Source organism: Diabrotica virgifera, chromosome 2 (genome assembly GCF_917563875.1).
Source record: "Diabrotica virgifera virgifera chromosome 2, PGI_DIABVI_V3a".
NCBI lineage: Eukaryota > Metazoa > Arthropoda > Insecta > Coleoptera > Chrysomelidae > Diabrotica > Diabrotica virgifera.
In genome coordinates, this window is record NC_065444.1 from 134,797,370 (window position 1) to 134,817,432 (window position 20,063).

Consider the following 20,063-nt stretch of genomic DNA (forward strand, 5'->3'; position numbering starts at 1 on the left):
CAATAGGTCCCCATAACGCTCGAGTGACTGCACATTTAGCATACTTTGCTCCCCTACCATAACGTCACCCCCGTTAGGTAAATTATTCTGATTCGATATTTTGCACAAGCTTACTCAAAGAAATACATCCGTATAACAATCCTTATAATACACAGGGTGTCACGCGGTACCGCGGTCGAAAAATTGTTTAACCAATTTTTGATAACCAAATTTACAAAAATAATTTTTATCTACTCTATCTCATATTATGTAAAGCAGCGGTTCTCAATCTGTGGTACATGTACCACTGGTGGTACATATCATTATTTGCGGTCCTGCCAAAGACAAACCATTTTCATTTCCAATAATGACACGAGCCGTCTCACCGTGCCTCGGAGAGCACGTTAAGCCGTCGGTCCCCCTGGGCTAGTGTACATCGACACTAGTTGCTTGAAACAGGGTTAAAGATGTAATTGGCGCCGGAACTGTCCGAAAGGCAAAAATGCCATACGATATTATATATTATGAAAGTCAGAAACTTAAAAAAAATCAAAAATTAAAGCTACCTCTATAAGATCCTGAAGGAATTTTTGTCATTATTTCATTAATAAAATATTATTTTTAATTATTAACAATGAGCGCTAAGTGTGTATTGAGGCGGCCGTCAATGTGAGTGCGAGTAAGATTCACCTTTGGACGGCCGGAATGGTGCATCTCTTTAGCACTCACCATTGACGGCCGCCTAATACGCACTTAGCGCTCATTGTTAATAATTAAAGATAAAGCTTAGTAATAAAATACAGTCCTCTCTCTCTATAACGATATGCAAGGGAACGGGAATTTTCATCGTTATAAGGAGAGATCGTTATACAGAGAGAGAGAGAGAGAGAGAGAGAGAGAGAGAGAAAAAAAAATCGTTATTTTATTTATTTATTTATTTATTCAATAAACGGCAGAGCCAATTTACAAAAAATGTACAAAAAAAATGAAATATTATGGTAAACAGTAAAGATAACCAATTTTAACCTAAAATAACAAATAACAAAAGATAATAAAAATGACAACAATGACAACAATAAAAACCAACAAAATTAAATTAGTAACAATAATAAATAATTAATAAATTATAGGAACTTAGTGCTTTACTTCAGTTACTGAATTATGTATGCTTCTTTTAAATACACGAAGACTGTCCACAAATGGATCAAGACTGTTTTGATTATGATTAATTAGACGCAAGGTGCGTGACAATGGGGAGTAAAAGCAATAGTTCGTATTATGATAAGGTATGCGAAAAATTGGGGAAACCCGTCTTTGGACAGTATTGAGGCTTATAGCTTGTAAGATAGTTGGGCAATGATATAGACCATTTAATATTTTATAAATGATTGTTAAATCTGATTTAGCCCTTCTTACTTCCAAGCTATCCAATTTAAATGTTTGATTAACCAGATCATAATTAATGTTAAAACCCTGACAAATATTGATATGAGCTCGAAATGCCAAAGAACGAAGAAATGTTTTCTGGACGGACTCAATATTTCTAATGTGACAATCATAGTAAGGTGACCATATAATTGAGGCATATTCCAGCAATGAGCGCACAAAAGAAACATATAACCTTAAAAAACAATTCGGTGACAGTTGAGAACTATTACGTGTTATAAATCCAAGATTTTGCATACTCCTATTAATCATGTCTGTAATATGTGGTATAAAAGTTAATTTTTTGTCAAACAAAACACCTAAGTCTTTAATACAGTCCACAGATTCAATAACAGTATTGTTCAATATATACGTTTTTACAATGGTATTGTTAGAGCGACTGAAGGTAATACTAAAGCATTTTTTAACATTTAATTCTAGACCATTATCAGTACACCATACACATAAGTTATTTAGATCCTTTTGTAGCAGTACAGTGTCTAGTTCGGACTCAATAACCTTATAAAATTTGAAATCGTCCGCAAAGGCCAGAAGTGCAGAATGTAATATTATAGTACTCAGGTCTCTAATAAACAAGTTACACAAGACAGGGCCTGAGTGAGACCCCTGTGGAACACCTGAAAGCACCTGAATCTCGCTAGATAAGTAATTGTTAATCCGAACGAACTGAGTACGCCCAGTTAACAAACTATAAGAAAATCTTACAAGGCTCTCACCCAAACCCATTGCACTTAGTTTGGCAACAATATGTTTATGAGTAACTCTATCGAATGCCCTTGAGAAGTCCGTGTAAACACTGTCTACCTGTTTGGAGCTCTCAAAGGCATTCAACAGGTCAAACTGATACGTTAAAAGGTTGGTCACGGTGGATCTACCTTGAGAAAATCCATGCTGCTCGTCATTTAATATTTTGCGACAGTGCCAGGATAGATGGGTGGAAAATAATTTATCAAAAAGCTTAGGAATAGCTGATAGTATGCTAATCCCTCGATAGTTACGAACGTCACTCTTATTGCCACTTTTATGGATAGGTGTAAGAAAGCTGACTTTCCAAAAGTCGGGAAAAATACCAGTGGAAATGGACAAGTTAAACACATGCAGCAAGGGTTGGCTCAACGTACAAACACATTTCTTCAGCAGCACAGAGGGAATACCATCTGGGCCATGTGAATACCTACTCTGCAAACTATTTATACCATCAAAGACCTCTGTTAAAGAAAATTGCACTGTATTAAGATCCAAACTATAATTAAAGTTATAGTCAGGAATCTCCCCATCATTGTTTTTATATGATAAAGCAAAATGTTTTGAGAATAAATTTACAATTTCTTGACCACTGTCGGCAGTCTCATTATCAAGAAACATACTATTAGGATATGCACTTGATCTCCGTAAATTATTCACATGTTTATAGAACAGAAGCAGAGGTTGGGCCACCTTGGCCTGGGAAAATTTTGCCGACCGTGGGAAAGTGCGGCATCCTTTGATGTTGCCGCCAGAAAGCCACGCCCACCGACCAATGAGAACGAAGCCCCGCCCACCCGCAGCATCACCCATGGACCAATGAGATCAAAGTCCAGCCTACCGACCAATGAGAACGAAGCTACGTCACAAAGCCCCGCCCGCCAAGATGGCCACCTGTTCTTCTTCTTTTCGTTTGTCATGCTGTCAATTCTTCTTCTTCTTTTCGGTTGTCAATTTTTTTTCTTTTTCGATTATCAATTATTAGTCCTTTCGTATTGTTACAGATCTTCTTCTTCTTATCTGTCAAATGACACAAAGTTCTTGCTTATCTGCCAAAATGTTGTCTGTCACGTGAGACATAAAAATAGTGCCAAAAGGGCATTACAGCATATCTCCGGTGCTATTGGTCCGATTTTGACGTAAGAGGGCTCGTGGGAACGGGGAGGGGGTAACGAAGAAGGTGAGACAAAAACAAAGATGGCGGCATTGCCAAAACGGCATTACAGCATATCTCCGGTGCTATTGGTCCGATTTTGACGTATGGTGTGTCAAATGAAAACGGTGGCGAAACAGGAGCCAACTGTCAATTCTTCTTCTTATTTCCGTCTATCGCAAAGTGTACAGGGTGTAGTCAGAAAGTCAAATCAATTCTTCTTCTTTTCAGCTGTCACAGTTATTCTTCTAGTTGTTTGTTAAATATACGTGCACAGTTCCTTCTTATCTACCAAAATGTTATCTGTCACTTCAGACATAGATGCAGTGTCAAGGGAACATTAGGTATGTAACGACTAAGCGACTTAACGTAGAGACACGCACGACTCATCGCTGATAACGTACACGACGTAATAGAATCATTCTTTTGATATGTCCAAACCATCCCTCTCTCATGAATTTTATCAAATACAACGCAACGGTAGTGCAACAAAACAAACATTCGAATTCGTTTACATGCACACACAAACGCGCGCGCACACACACACAAGCGTACACACACACACTTCTCCATCTGACAATTAGATAAATTCGCCTTCTCATATTCCTTGTCGGCTACAACCTGTTCATGACGATCGAACGCCATCAGGTACATCTAAAAAACCAACCAACAAAACAAACACATTATATTCTTTGACTATGTCCAATCCATCCAACACCTATCTGTCATCGTAAAAAAAAAGACACTCCTTCAGTCTGCACTATTATTCTGAATATTCATATCATTTTTATCAAAAATTACTGAATAAATATTTTCGCATTCCGCAGCAGCCAATTCTTCTTCATTGTATTGAGCCATATTCTTCTTCGTGATTGGTCAACGTCAAATCTTCTTTTCTCAAACAAAATGAAATATTTGGCATTGCCAAAAACGTCAAATCTTCTCCTGTGCCACTGCCGTCAAGTCTTGGTCTGTCAACTCAAAAGGAAGTGCTGCATACAATAGGCAAGGAAATTTTCAATACAGTGAAAGTTAGAAAAACGTCATACCTAGGCCACATACTGAGACAATATGCTCAAAAGATTACGAAATAACAGTATACCAAACATTGCTGTTACACTCTACTGTGACTGCCAAAAGGCTATTAGATCGTATCTTCACTGTTATCGGTTCAATTTTGGTGTATGAGGCGTCAAATACACAAACCCACCGTCCACTGCTCGACACGTGGCTACCCATTATTGTTCTTTAAAATAAACTAGTCAAATTTCCCCTTTTCTACAAAGATCTTTAATTATTTCGTCTATAAGTAATTTTTGATCAACCCCCGTATATATACAATTACTAATTGTTTCAAACATTACAATAATTCACACGAAAATTCAAATCTGGATTTCTAAAATCTTTTATTTTATAATGTTCACTAGTAATTTTTGATCAACCTCGTATATATACAAGTAGTAATATTTTTCATACATTTCAATTAAAATAGGTGAAATGTAATACCAACATAAATTTATGGTGATGACAAAAGAATAGTGGACATAGAAAAGTGGTGAAGGCATAAAAATTGTGGATATTTATCATAATTTAAGAAAAGCAAATCGACGACAGCATATTTTAGGAGACGTTTCTACTGGAAACATGAAAAAATAGTGTTGATGGTGTACCAAAGATACTACGTAAAAAAGCATCATATCACTCATATTAAAAAAATTAAGCTGTTCAACCAAAAAAAATGCTCAAAAACTTACCTTAATTATACACAATTAACTACACTAACAAAAATCTCCGACAGTTCGAAACAATGAAAAATGGAAACATTTCTTTTTCGTTAAAGCGTAAAACACACGAATGTCCACAATGAAATCCTACGAAAAAATACATTAGGACTACGGCCCTAATAGTTACTGCCGTCAAGGCCGTTTTTTTTAAATAATTATTTATTTAAAATATCTGAAATGCGAGAGATTAAATTTTATACCTTTCGTTTCTAACGATTACAATGTTATCAGATTGAAATAATAATTAATAAAAATTAATTACATTGAAAAAAATAAATAATATTCACAATTCTGCAGTTTTCGAATCAGATCGGTTATAGTCCAAATGCTGACTCATTGGATTGATGTTATTGTCGCAGGGGGGTCAAATCAGGTCGGTTATAGTCCAAATGCAGACTCATCGGATTGACGCTATTGTCGCATGGAGTGCAATGACTTTAAATCGCACGTTTGTTTGATTAATTGTTTAATAGTTGTTTAATTAAAAAGAACACGCGTTTGTAACAGGAGCAACGTTACCCGTAGTAAAAGGCGTACCATCAAACTTGCAAAAACATCAACAATAACGGGAAAAAACTACAAAAAATATGACATTTTGTTTGTTTAAAAATTCTGTTTTTTTTTGTGTTCTCCTCTAACATAGATGTAGTCGGAGATGTAGAAATGATAAACATGTATACTTTTAGAAAAAAATACAGGGCACAAATGGAAACTGCTAGAAAAGAAAAGTCATTTAAATTTAAGAGTAAATTATACTTAAAAACAAAAAGCTGAACTCTCAAAGATGTGCCACTAGACTAAATGAGTCCTTACGAATTGGCTAAATTTATCTACCAATACAGTTATCCGCACTAATTGATTATTTTACACATGCGGCATTAGCACGGTCAAAGTTAAAAATATTGTTATCTAGACTTGCAACTAACGAATCTAATACAAAAATTTCGAACTTCTACTTACAAAATACGCTAAATACGCTTACCCAGATAAGGATAGGTAGGCAGTCTCCATCACTGAGACGCTAACAGAATGGCGTAAAGATGTACAGAGACACACTAAGCCAACCAAACACCATCACTGATGCGGTAACAGAACACCAGAGAGGTATGCACAGACACGCTAAGCCAAGCAGACACCACAATTGACACGCTAGCAGAACGCCAGAGAGGTATGCACAGACACGCTAAGCCAAGCAGACACCACAATAATTGACACGCTAGCAGAACGCCAAAGAGGTCAAACTTGGAAAAAAATTCAATACAAATTAAATGGGGTCAATTCTCTGTTACACATTATACAGCCTAGCTTGGACTGGACTATTCTAAATAAAATTTCAAGGATAATCCCATTCAAAATTGTTTTTGTGTTAGGAAATAAAATACCAAGATGTTACTTAATATTTATTAAAGAAATTATACTATTTCCAGTAATTTTAAGATAGTCTTTCTTTGCAGTTCTGCCGTTTTATTTATACCTAAATTAAGTAGTTCAGTAACAATTTTACGTTTCTGAAGCATTTTTTCTGTGTATGATTTTCGTATCGCCATCTCACTTTCAGTTTTGTAAAATTGTCTTCTCTTTTCATTGGCTTCATCTTTTCTTCTAATACCTTCATCACCTCTTTTACACTTGCACTTTGATTTTACGTGTAATTCATGCATTGAAGCATATTTTTCTAAATTGCTAACGCCTCTGCTCGCTAGGGTAGGAATTTCATTGCGTATACTTGAACATAATTTTCCTCTCAAATGTAACCATTCTGATTTAAATATCCTTCTCTCGTAATGAGAGTTAGGTTTACCTAAAAGTCCATCTCCAGCTCGACGAAGAGGTTTTTGACCATCAGTACAGGTAATGTTTCTTAACACACCAACACAATGATCTAAACAAATAATTTTTCTAAATGTAGCTTTGGATGTAATCTTTTCCCTGCATGTTGTATTTTCTTCTTGTAAGCCAACAGTGTAGATCCATTTGCAAAGTGAATTAATGATTGGAGATGTTCGTGTGCAGTACTTCTGTCGTCTGCTACTAAATGACAACGGCAAATGGAATATCAATTTTACATTAGGAGCACTTGCTAGAAGAGAAAAATCACTCTCATTTAAGAGTGAATGATACCATTCTCTCGGTAACTCTTCGTAGTCTTTTGCCATATCCGTTGGCAAAAGAGCATTAATGTCGTTGACACTCAACAGAGCTAGAGAGTCACTTTTTGACAAAATATACATATTTTAACTTTATACTTAATAAAAAAACTGAACTCTCAAAGCTGTCTAACTAGACTAGAAGAGTCCTTACGAAGTCGTTAAGTGTATGTGCCAGTACAGCTTCCCCCCAGCCTAAGTGTTTATTTCACGAATGCGCCGTTAATAATACGTTCAAAGTTGAGTGTCACGTGAATGAGGTGACATTCGACACATGACGTGACATTTGACGTGAAAGGCGTGGCATTCACGTGACATTTGTCATGTCACGTGAATGACGTGACATTTGACATGTCACGTGAAAGGCGTGGCATTCTACACATGACGTGACATTTGACGTGAAACGACGCAGAACGTGGAGAGCATCACAAATTCTCTCAGGCGCTGTGGGGTTAATACGTTCAAAGTTGAGTGTCACGTGAATGAGGTGACATTCGACACATGACGTGACATTTGACGTGAAAGGCGTGGCATTCACGTGACATTTGTCATGTCACGTGAATGACGTGACATTTGACATGTCACGTGAAAGGCGTGGCATTCTACACATGACGTGACATTTGACGTGAAACGACGCAGAACGTGGAGAGCATCACAAATTCTCTCAGGCGCTGTGGGGTTAATACGTTCAAAGTTGAGTGTCACGTGAATGAGGTGACATTCGACACATGACGTGACATTTGACGTGAAAGGCGTGGCATTCACGTGACATTTGTCATGTCACGTGAATGACGTGACATTTGACATGTCACGTGAAAGGCGTGGCATTCTACACATGACGTGACATTTGACGTGAAACGACGCAGAACGTGGAGAGCATCACAAATTCTCTCAGGCGCTGTGGGGTTAATACGTTCAAAGTTGAGTGTCACGTGAATGAGGTGACATTCGACACATGACGTGACATTTGACGTGAAAGGCGTGGCATTCACGTGACATTTGTCATGTCACGTGAATGACGTGACATTTGACATGTCACGTGAAAGGCGTGGCATTCTACACATGACGCAGCGCTCTGCTACGCTCTACTACACACAGCTACGCATGCGCTAAGCATTAGCTTGTGACCTTGGAATGGTAGTTGAAACACGGTAGTCGAAAGTATAGTAACCCCCATTTTTTACCTATATGAGAGGATTTGTGATGCTCTCCACGTTCTGCGTCGTTTCACGTCAAATGTCACGTCATGTGTAGAATGCCACGCCTTTCACGTGACATGTCAAATGTCACGTCATTCACGTGACATGACAAATGTCACGTGAATGCCACGCCTTTCACGTCAAATGTCACGTCATGTGTCGAATGTCACCTCATTCACGTGACACTCAACTTTGAACGTATTAACCCCACAGCGCCTGAGAGAATTTGTGATGCTCTCCACGTTCTGCGTCGTTTCACGTCAAATGTCACGTCATGTGTAGAATGCCACGCCTTTCACGTGACATGTCAAATGTCACGTCATTCACGTGACATGACAAATGTCACGTGAATGCCACGCCTTTCACGTCAAATGTCACGTCATGTGTCGAATGTCACCTCATTCACGTGACACTCAACTTTAAACGTATTAACCCCACAGCGCCTGAGAGAATTTGTGATGCTCTCCACGTTCTGCGTCGTTTCACGTCAAATGTCACGTCATGTGTAGAATGCCACGCCTTTCACGTGACATGTCAAATGTCACGTCATTCACGTGACATGACAAATGTCACGTGAATGCCACGCCTTTCACGTCATGTGTCGAATGTCACCTCATTCACGTGACACTCAACTTTGAACGTATTATTAACGGCGCATTCGTGAAATAAACACTTAGGCTGGGGGAAGCTGTACTGGCACATACACTTAACGACTTCGTAAGGACTCTTTTAGTCTAGTTAGACAGCTTTGAGAGTTCAGTTTTTTTATTAAGTATAAAGTTAAAATATGTATATTTTGTCAAAAAGTGACTCTCTAGCTCTGTTGAGTGTCAACGACATTAATGCTCTTTTGCCAACGGATATGGCAAAAGACTACGAAGAGTTACCGAGAGAATGGTATCATTCACTCTTAAATGAGAGTGATTTTTCTCTTCTAGCAAGTGCTCCTAATGTAAAATTGATATTCCATTTGCCGTTGTCATTTAGTAGCAGACGACAGAATTACTGCACACGAACATCTCCAATCATTAATTCACTTTGCAAATGGATCTACACTGTTGGCTTACAAGAAGAAAATACAACATGCAGGGAAAAGATTACATCCAAAGCTACATTTAGAAAAATTATTTGTTTAGATCATTGTGTTGGTGTGTTAAGAAACATTACCTGTACTGATGGTCAAAAACCTCTTCGTCGAGCTGGAGATGGACTTTTAGGTAAACCTAACTCTCATTACGAGAGAAGGATATTTAAATCAGAATGGTTACATTTGAGAGGAAAATTATGTTCAAGTATACGCAATGAAATTCCTACCCTAGCGAGCAGAGGCGTTAGCAATTTAGAAAAATATGCTTCAATGCATGAATTACACGTAAAATCAAAGTGCAAGTGTAAAAGAGGTGATGAAGGTATTAGAAGAAAAGATGAAGCCAATGAAAAGAGAAGACAATTTTACAAAACTGAAAGTGAGATGGCGATACGAAAATCATACACAGGAAAAATGCTTCAGAAACGTAAAATTGTTACTGAACTACTTAATTTAGGTATAAATAAAACGGCAGAACTGCAAAGAAAGACTATCTTAAAATTACTGGAAATAGTATAATTTCTTTAATAAATATTAAGTAACATCTTGGTATTTTATTTCCTAACACAAAAACAATTTTGAATGGGATTATCCTTGAAATTTTATTTAGAATAGTCCAGTCCAAGCTAGGCTGTATAATGTGTAACAGAGAATTGACCCCATTTAATTTGTATTGAATTTTTTTCCAAGTTTGACCTCTTTGGCGTTCTGCTAGCGTGTCAATTATTGTGGTGTCTGCTTGGCTTAGCGTGTCTGTGCATACCTCTCTGGCGTTCTGCTAGCGTGTCAATTGTGGTGTCTGCTTGGCTTAGCGTGTCTGTGCATACCTCTCTGGTGTTCTGTTACCGCATCAGTGATGGTGTTTGGTTGGCTTAGTGTGTCTCTGTACATCTTTACGCCATTCTGTTAGCGTCTCAGTGATGGAGACTGCCTACCTATCCTTATCTAGGTAAGCGTATTTAGCGTATTTTGTAAGTAGAAGTTCGAAATTTTTGTATTAGATTCGTTAGTTGCAAGTCTAGATAACAATATTTTTAACTTTGACCGTGCTAATGCCGCATGTGTAAAATAATCAATTAGTGCGGATAACTGTATTGGTAGATAAATTTAGCCAATTCGTAAGGACTCATTTAGTCTAGTGGCACATCTTTGAGAGTTCAGCTTTTTGTTTTTAAGTATAATTTACTCTTAAATTTAAATGACTTTTCTTTTCTAGCAGTTTCCATTTGTGCCCTGTATTTTTTTCTAAAAGTATACATGTTTATCATTTCTACATCTCCGACTACATCTATGTTAGAGGAGAACACAAAAAAAAACAGAATTTTTAAACAAACAAAATGTCATATTTTTTGTAGTTTTTTCCCGTTATTGTTGATGTTTTTGCAAGTTTGATGGTACGCCTTTTACTACGGGTAACGTTGCTCCTGTTACAAACGCGTGTTCTTTTTAATTAAACAACTATTAAACAATTAATCAAACAAACGTGCGATTTAAAGTCATTGCACTCCATGCGACAATAGCGTCAATCCGATGAGTCTGCATTTGGACTATAACCGACCTGATTTGACCCCCCTGCGACAATAACATCAATCCAATGAGTCAGCATTTGGACTATAACCGATCTGATTCGAAAACTGCAGAATTGTGAATATTATTTATTTTTTTCAATGTAATTAATTTTTATTAATTATTATTTCAATCTGATAACATTGTAATCGTTAGAAACGAAAGGTATAAAATTTAATCTCTCGCATTTCAGATATTTTAAATAAATAATTATTTAAAAAAAACGGCCTTGACGGCAGTAACTATTAGGGCCGTAGTCCTAATGTATTTTTTCGTAGGATTTCATTGTGGACATTCGTGTGTTTTACGCTTTAACGAAAAAGAAATGTTTCCATTTTTCATTGTTTCGAACTGTCGGAGATTTTTGTTAGTGTAGTTAATTGTGTATAATTAAGGTAAGTTTTTGAGCATTTTTTTTGGTTGAACAGCTTAATTTTTTTAATATGAGTGATATGATGCTTTTTTACGTAGTATCTTTGGTACACCATCAACACTATTTTTTCATGTTTCCAGTAGAAACGTCTCCTAAAATATGCTGTCGTCGATTTGCTTTTCTTAAATTATGATAAATATCCACAATTTTTATGCCTTCACCACTTTTCTATGTCCACTATTCTTTTGTCATCACCATAAATTTATGTTGGTATTACATTTCACCTATTTTAATTGAAATGTATGAAAAATATTACTACTTGTATATATACGAGGTTGATCAAAAATTACTAGTGAACATTATAAAATAAAAGATTTTAGAAATCCAGATTTGAATTTTCGTGTGAATTACTGTAATGTTTGAAACAATTAGTAATTGTATATATACGGGGGTTGATCAAAAATTACTTATAGACGAAATAATTAAAGATCTTTGTAGAAAAGGGGAAATTTGACTAGTTTATTTTAAAGAACAATAATGGGTAGCCACGTGTCGAGCAGTGGACGGTGGGTTTGTGTATTTGACGCCTCATACACCAAAATTGAACCGATAACAGTGAAGATACGATCTAATAGCCTTTTGGCAGTCACAGTAGAGTGTAACAGCAATGTTTGGTATACTGTTATTTCGTAATCTTTTGAGCATATTGTCTCAGTATGTGGCCTAGGTATGACGTTTTTCTAACTTTCACTGTATTGAAAATTTCCTTGCCTATTGTATGCAGCACTTCCTTTTGAGTTGACAGACCAAGACTTGACGGCAGTGGCACAGGAGAAGATTTGACGTTTTTGGCAATGCCAAATATTTCATTTTGTTTGAGAAAAGAAGATTTGACGTTGACCAATCACGAAGAAGAATATGGCTCAATACAATGAAGAAGAATTGGCTGCTGCGGAATGCGAAAATATTTATTCAGTAATTTTTGATAAAAATGATATGAATATTCAGAATAATAGTGCAGACTGAAGGAGTGTCTTTTTTTTACGATGACAGATAGGTGTTGGATGGATTGGACATAGTCAAAGAATATAATGTGTTTGTTTTGTTGGTTGGTTTTTTAGATGTACCTGATGGCGTTCGATCGTCATGAACAGGTTGTAGCCGACAAGGAATATGAGAAGGCGAATTTATCTAATTGTCAGATGGAGAAGTGTGTGTGTGTGTACGCTTGTGTGTGTGTGCGCGCGCGTTTGTGTGTGCATGTAAACGAATTCGAATGTTTGTTTTGTTGCACTACCGTTGCGTTGTATTTGATAAAATTCATGAGAGAGGGATGGTTTGGACATATCAAAAGAATGATTCTATTACGTCGTGTACGTTATCAGCGATGAGTCGTGCGTGTCTCTACGTTAAGTCGCTTAGTCGTTACATACCTAATGTTCCCTTGACACTGCATCTATGTCTGAAGTGACAGATAACATTTTGGTAGATAAGAAGGAACTGTGCACGTATATTTAACAAACAACTAGAAGAATAACTGTGACAGCTGAAAAGAAGAAGAATTGATTTGACTTTCTGACTACACCCTGTACACTTTGCGATAGACGGAAATAAGAAGAAGAATTGACAGTTGGCTCCTGTTTCGCCACCGTTTTCATTTGACACACCATACGTCAAAATCGGACCAATAGCACCGGAGATATGCTGTAATGCCGTTTTGGCAATGCCGCCATCTTTGTTTTTGTCTCACCTTCTTCGTTACCCCCTCCCCGTTCCCACGAGCCCTCTTACGTCAAAATCGGACCAATAGCACCGGAGATATGCTGTAATGCCCTTTTGGCACTATTTTTATGTCTCACGTGACAGACAACATTTTGGCAGATAAGCAAGAACTTTGTGTCATTTGACAGATAAGAAGAAGAAGATCTGTAACAATACGAAAGGACTAATAATTGATAATCGAAAAAGAAAAAAAATTGACAACCGAAAAGAAGAAGAAGAATTGACAGCATGACAAACGAAAAGAAGAAGAACAGGTGGCCATCTTGGCGGGCGGGGCTTTGTGACGTAGCTTCGTTCTCATTGGTCGGTAGGCTGGACTTTGATCTCATTGGTCCATGGGTGATGCTGCGGGTGGGCGGGGCTTCGTTCTCATTGGTCGGTGGGCGTGGCTTTGGTCGGTGGGCGTGGCTTTCTGGCGGCAACATCAAAGGATGCCGCACTTTCCCACGGTCGGCAAAATTTTCCCAGGCCAAGGTGGCCCAACCTCTGCTAACAGACTAGGGTTAACGGACAATTCTGTATTTATTCTCATTATGTAGTTGTTGTGACATTCATTGCGTAAAATTTTACATCTATCTCTACTTTGTGAAAATAATTGGTAGTCCTCATAATTCCCAGTCTGCTTAAATTTACAATGTGCTTTTTTCTTATCAATGATTAGCCTCTGTAATTCCCTGCTAAACCAAGATGGAAAGTTAGATGACTTAAAATGTTTAATCGGGACAAAATGATCAATAGCAGAGTACAAAACATTATAAAAATATTCCACACATTTGTTAATGTCACCATGATCAATATTTTGATAGTAATCATACTGTACTAAATAACTTGTGTTAATTTTCTCTACTCCCGAGTTATCGATAACTTTTCTTTAACCGAGAGTACTCTACGCTTTTTCGAAAACATCTTGACTGTTCGTTCACAGACCGAGATACAACCGAAATTGAAACTTAAAAGTCGTCAATAGACAAATAGAGGACAACATCTGTGTGAAAACAGTTAAGGCACACCGCCCGAACGATAAAAGCGTGTACTCAACTTTCTGCATATCGGATTGAAATTTGAACCACCAAATTTTTGCTAAATTGGAGCCACAAAATGAATCACTCACTAATCACTTTTTATCAAGTTACACCTACGCAACAGCTTTTTCAGTTATTCCCTGTGTTTCAATTAAGTGTTATCTTTAATTCTTAAAATTCTCATGGTTTAGTTATCTTAGTTATTGCCAAACGCAAATGGTTATCAGTTGTTTCTTGAAAAGTGAGGTCATCGAATATTGAAAAGTTATCGTTATAAAGAGAGAACGATATCGGTATAGAGAAAGAATTAATACATTGTCCTTATGACGAACCAAACAATGTTTAGTATTTTGATCGTTATAGAGGAATTATCGTTATAAAGAGAGACCACTGTAGTGACAAAAATTTCTGCTGGATCTTGTAGAGGGGGCTATAAACTTTGATTTGGTCACTTTCTGACTTTCATAATAATGGATTTTAACCGAGTTATTAAGCCTTGAAAATGCCTATTTTCGCATTTTTCAAATTTTAAATCGCGTATAACTCGACAACAATCAATTTTAGAGAAAAATCACAAAATACCTTTTTTTGCTCAGACTAACCCAAATGATCTAAAAAAAATTGTTCGAAGTGAAAAAATTATTTTTGTGAATTTGTCTAAAAAAATTGTTTAAACAATTTATCGATCAAGGTACTGCCTGGCACCCAGTAGATTTGTTATAAGGACCTTTTTTTGAGTAAGTTTGTGCAAAAAATTCGAATCGGAGTAATTTACCTAACGGGGGCGACGATACAGCCTAGACTAATTTGAACATATTCAGTAACATTTAATTCCTAGAATCGGCTGTTTGTGTGAATCAGAATCAACTTTTACTAAATGGCATTGGGAAGAGTATACTTTTCCTAGTTGGAGTCTACTTTTACTAGTAAATGTTGAATATAGATCTTCATTTTATATTTATAATCAACTTTTACTGAAACCAGCCGTTAGAGTCGACTCCAACTAGTTGGAGTCAACTCCAACTGGATAATCAACTTGAACTGTAACATATATACACACAACTTATAATATTAAAAAAAAATTGGCCATAATATATCGACAATGATTTAATGCCAACTAATGTTGTCTCTTGCCCCACTGTGCGTCGTATGAAAAAATTCCGACTACATAAATATCTAAAAAAGGAGTTAAATTGGTTAAAGAATAAAATATGGGCGCATATTGGTTAAAGAATAAAAGTATAGATTTTAATGATGCTATATTAAATATTTAAAGTACTGGATAGAGTGCGCAAACATGAGTTATATCGGATGTTATTTTATTATTTTTTAGCTATTGAAATTTTATTTTTCTATGATTAAACGCATGCTAAAAGCGTTTTATTTTTTTGGCTTTAAAATTGCCAAATACTCATTTTCTTTTGCAACTCTGTATGCTGTCCCTTAAAGTATTACATAATATGACATGTGTGGGTATAGTTGAACTCAGATAATACAGTACGTAAATCGTTCAGCTGGACATAGGGAACATACACTGTATATTTTTAGATACATAAATACATACATTGTATTATATTGAGATAATTGTGGCAACTGAGTTCTCTCGATTACAATATGGTTGTTGGCATTAAGGGGCATTAACCTCAAAATTGACAACTCATTTCTCATGACACAAATAAACGTCAAAATATGACAATGTAGTATGTAGCTAAATATTTTTGACCTAACGGAATGGGAATACTGTTTAGTTTTCAAAAAAAAAATATTTTAAAAATTAAACTTATGAACTCATTAATCATAAACTTTGTTTTTGATTTATTTATGGACAGCCTTGCTTCAAAACTGACTCTTCTATTCGTTCTAACAGCTCTATTGCACCAAAAACTCGTACTCGAACAGAAGCTTCAACGCTTCAACTAACATAGGTTAGCGCAGTTGCCACAATTCTCTCAATGTATATTCCCTATGTCCAGCTGAACGATTTACGTACTGTATGTAAGTTTTTGCAATATAAAACTGCATCTTTTTTATAATAACGTCAGGTCTTATTAGGTAGTGGAGGTAATTTTTTTGCAAAACAAGTAGAAAATTGATATGCAGAATAATCTATCCAAGCATTGCCTTAATCGACTCGTATACAGTGATGAGCGCGCTAATAACCGACAAAATAACGCAAAAGATGGAAAACATAATAAATTGTGAAACAAAAAGAGATGAAATGAGCAGATTTGGAAATTATCGATATAAACGTATAAATTAACATTAATTGATGGATTCGACCGTTACTTGATGGAAGTTCATTTTATCTAACAATAAAACACGAAAACGTTTGTTTTCTATACTTCCACAAAATTTATTATAACTAAGTGACTACAGCTGTTTCGGCGGAGTGCCTTTCTCAAGTGATATAGTTTACAATGTGTTTGCCTTTTTAAGTCGTCAACTGAAGAGGTTGAGGAGTGGGGAGCTGTTTGTCTCGAGTTGGTCATTCAGAATTATATCTGTATTTTTCAGTTTATTAATTTCCATAGATTCTAAAAAAGATAGCTTAAGGCCTTTATTTTGAATATGTAGAATTTGAAACTCTTCATTGAAAGAATGATTATGATCTAGAAGGTGAAGTGCGTATGTAGAAGTGTCTGTTTTTCTATTGTTGAATGCCCTTTTGTGTTCTGCTATCCGTTTGTCAAAAGTTCTGCCAGTTTGACCGATGTACGTTTTCGGACAGTCACCACAAGTTAGTTTGTACACACCACTCTGTAGTTGCTTTCTCTTTCGACTTTTATTGTTCTTAATATATTTGCTTAAGTTGTTGTTAGTTCTGAAAGCTGGTGTTATTCCTTTCTTTTTTATGTATCTGGCTATTTTTGTTGTTATCTTGCCAGTATATGTGAGAGAGCAGAAGGTACTGGGTTCTTTCTGTGGTGGTGGATACACTAATTTCACTATTTCAGAAATACCTTAATATTATGAACCCACAACCTCCTAAATTATACTCTTTTATTAAACTACACAAACCTGACCACCCAATAAGACCTGTAGTTTCTTTTTATACAGCTCCGTCATATAAACTTTCAAAAAAACTGTCAGATATTATTACAGAATACACTAAATTTTCACCTAAATTCACCGTAAAAAATACACTAGAACTAGTTAATAAAATACAACATTTTCAATTGCCCAACAACTCCAGACTAATTTCATTTGACGTAAAAAATCTTTTTCCTAGTGTTCCTCCTACAGAAACTTTTGTTTTAGTTAAGAATCTTTTAGACCATAATAGTACAAATCCGATCATTGCATCTGAAATTTTACACCTTCTTGAAATTTGCATAAATCAAGACTATTTTGAATTCAATAATCAAATATACACAAACAACAGTGCAGGACTTATTATGGGTAATCCTCTAAGCCCATTGCTATCAGATATATTTATGAACCAACTTGAAACAACAATTTCTAAACATCCCGTATTTAAACAGTTCTTATATTGGTGGAGATACGTGGATGATATACTAGTATGCTTTACAGGAACTAACAGACAACTTGACCAATTCCTATCATATATTAATTCACTTCATAATAATATTGAGTTTACAATAGAAACAGAACAGAATAACTCCATAAACTTTCTAGATGTAACGATTTCCAGACTACACAACAAACATGAGTTCTCCGTATATCATAAACCTACCCATACTGACACAACTATACACAATTCATCATCCCATCCTACACAACACAAATTAGCAGCCTACCATAGCATGATACATAGACTGACAGAAATTCCCATGACAAAAAATAACTTCGAGATAGAACTAAACATCATTAAACAAATAGCAGTAAACAACGGCTATAACGAACAAACAGTTAACAAAATTTTAAACCAAAAACTCCATAAGAAAGCCCTGAAATTAGTGTATCCACCACCACAGAAAGAACCCAGTACCTTCTGCTCTCTCACATATACTGGCAAGATAACAACAAAAATAGCCAGATACATAAAAAAGAAAGGAATAACACCAGCTTTCAGAACTAACAACAACTTAAGCAAATATATTAAGAACAATAAAAGTCGAAAGAGAAAGCAACTACAGAGTGGTGTGTACAAACTAACTTGTGGTGACTGTCCGAAAACGTACATCGGTCAAACTGGCAGAACTTTTGACAAACGGATAGCAGAACACAAAAGGGCATTCAACAATAGAAAAACAGACACTTCTACATACGCACTTCACCTTCTAGATCATAATCATTCTTTCAATGAAGAGTTTCAAATTCTACATATTCAAAATAAAGGCCTTAAGCTATCTTTTTTAGAATCTATAGAAATTAATAAACTGAAAAATACAGATATAATTCTGAATGACCAACTCGAGACAAACAGCTCCCCACTCCTCAACCTCTTCAGTTGAAGACTTAAAAAGGCAAACACATTGTAAACTATATCACTTGAGAAAGGCACTCCGCCGAAACAGCTGTAGTCACTTAGTTATAATAAATTTTGTGGAAGTATAGAAAACAAACGTTTTCGTGTTTTATTGTTAAATTAACATTACCTTACATAGTTTCCCACCTGTAGACGTCTGTGACAGGCGTATTTTATAAAATTCTTCTGTCAGAGTGACAGTTGTTATACTCCTCCGATACGTCTAATGGTGGGAAACTATGTAGTGTAATGTTAATTTATACGTTTATATCGATAATTTTCACCTCTACTAGTTTCATCTCTTTTTACTTGTACAATGTTTCCCATCTTTTGCGTTATTTTGCCGGTTATTAGCGCGCTCATCACTGTCTAATAAAGTAAATTGTTTATGGAGAATTGTGCTTAATTCTACTTAATTCCCAAATAAGTTCTAACAATTAAATGATGCAGTATTATGATAGAATTAGTTTTGTTTCAGTGTTTAAGTTTTCATTTTTGCATTTCAGTGTCCAAGTGAATGGTTCCATTATCCTTGTGTTGGCATAACAGCTCCGCCTAAAGGAAAGTGGTATTGTCCTCAGTGTACTGCATCAATGAAACGAAGAGGTGGAAGAAAGAACTAATTTTTTTCGCTACCAGTACCTAGACAGATGCGTTTAATTAGATATTAGTTGATTAAGAAACCTGACATATTAGAACAATATTTGTAATTCGTATATTACAAACATTTAACGTGTGTCAAATTATCATCAATAAGTAAATTGGTTTAAGCATAGTTGGTTTTTCCCTAATGTAATAAATTGTAAAAATCCGACTTGCATCAATAAAGCATTTTTCGAAGAAATTTATACATAAAAATATGTTAATGTTCCTTTATCCTTTCCTTTCTTGTCCCAATGTTACTTTATGTAATGATCAATACTATGAGAAGCCGCATAGATCAGAGGATCAGATTTAAATTTTTGAAATTTTTTGGATTTTTGGGGACAAGAACGAAAAACAGACCCCAAATGTAAAGGGCCGTAAAACCCACACCCTTGTACCAAAATGGATGGTTGACATATGGATTAATGGGTCTTTTCCTAAACTTTAAGATGGGATTTGGCCCATTTTTCAATTCGGTCAGGTTGACAGAATCGAAAACTTCGCTTAATATAGTGTCGCATGTACGGGGAGTGTGCGCCACTGGCAAGAACTGCCGTTCTCCGGGATGTCTTGTTTTAACCTATCTGGTCTGTATCTTCTTTAAGTGCCCTGTCCGTTGCGAACGTTGGCTATTAATATGGCAATTCTGATCTTGCTTACGACACTTCTGAATAGTTCGACCGATGTGAGCCCAAACCATTTACGTA

At 36.0% G+C, this 20,063-nt stretch overlaps 1 protein-coding gene across 3 annotated transcripts in view; it reads left to right on the plus strand.

The window, feature by feature from the left end:
* Nucleotides 1–19,555, plus strand: part of LOC126879637 (inhibitor of growth protein 3) — an 81,525-nt gene extending 61,970 nt beyond the window's left edge. For all 3 annotated transcript variants that reach the window (XM_050642822.1, XM_050642823.1, XM_050642821.1), the window contains one exon: nt 19,218–19,555. In XM_050642822.1, coding sequence (XP_050498779.1) covers nt 19,218–19,334 — 117 coding nt within the window. In that variant the 3' untranslated portion in view covers nt 19,335–19,555. The remainder of the gene's footprint in view (nt 1–19,217) is intronic.
* The last annotated feature ends 508 nt before the right edge of the window (nt 19,556–20,063 follow it).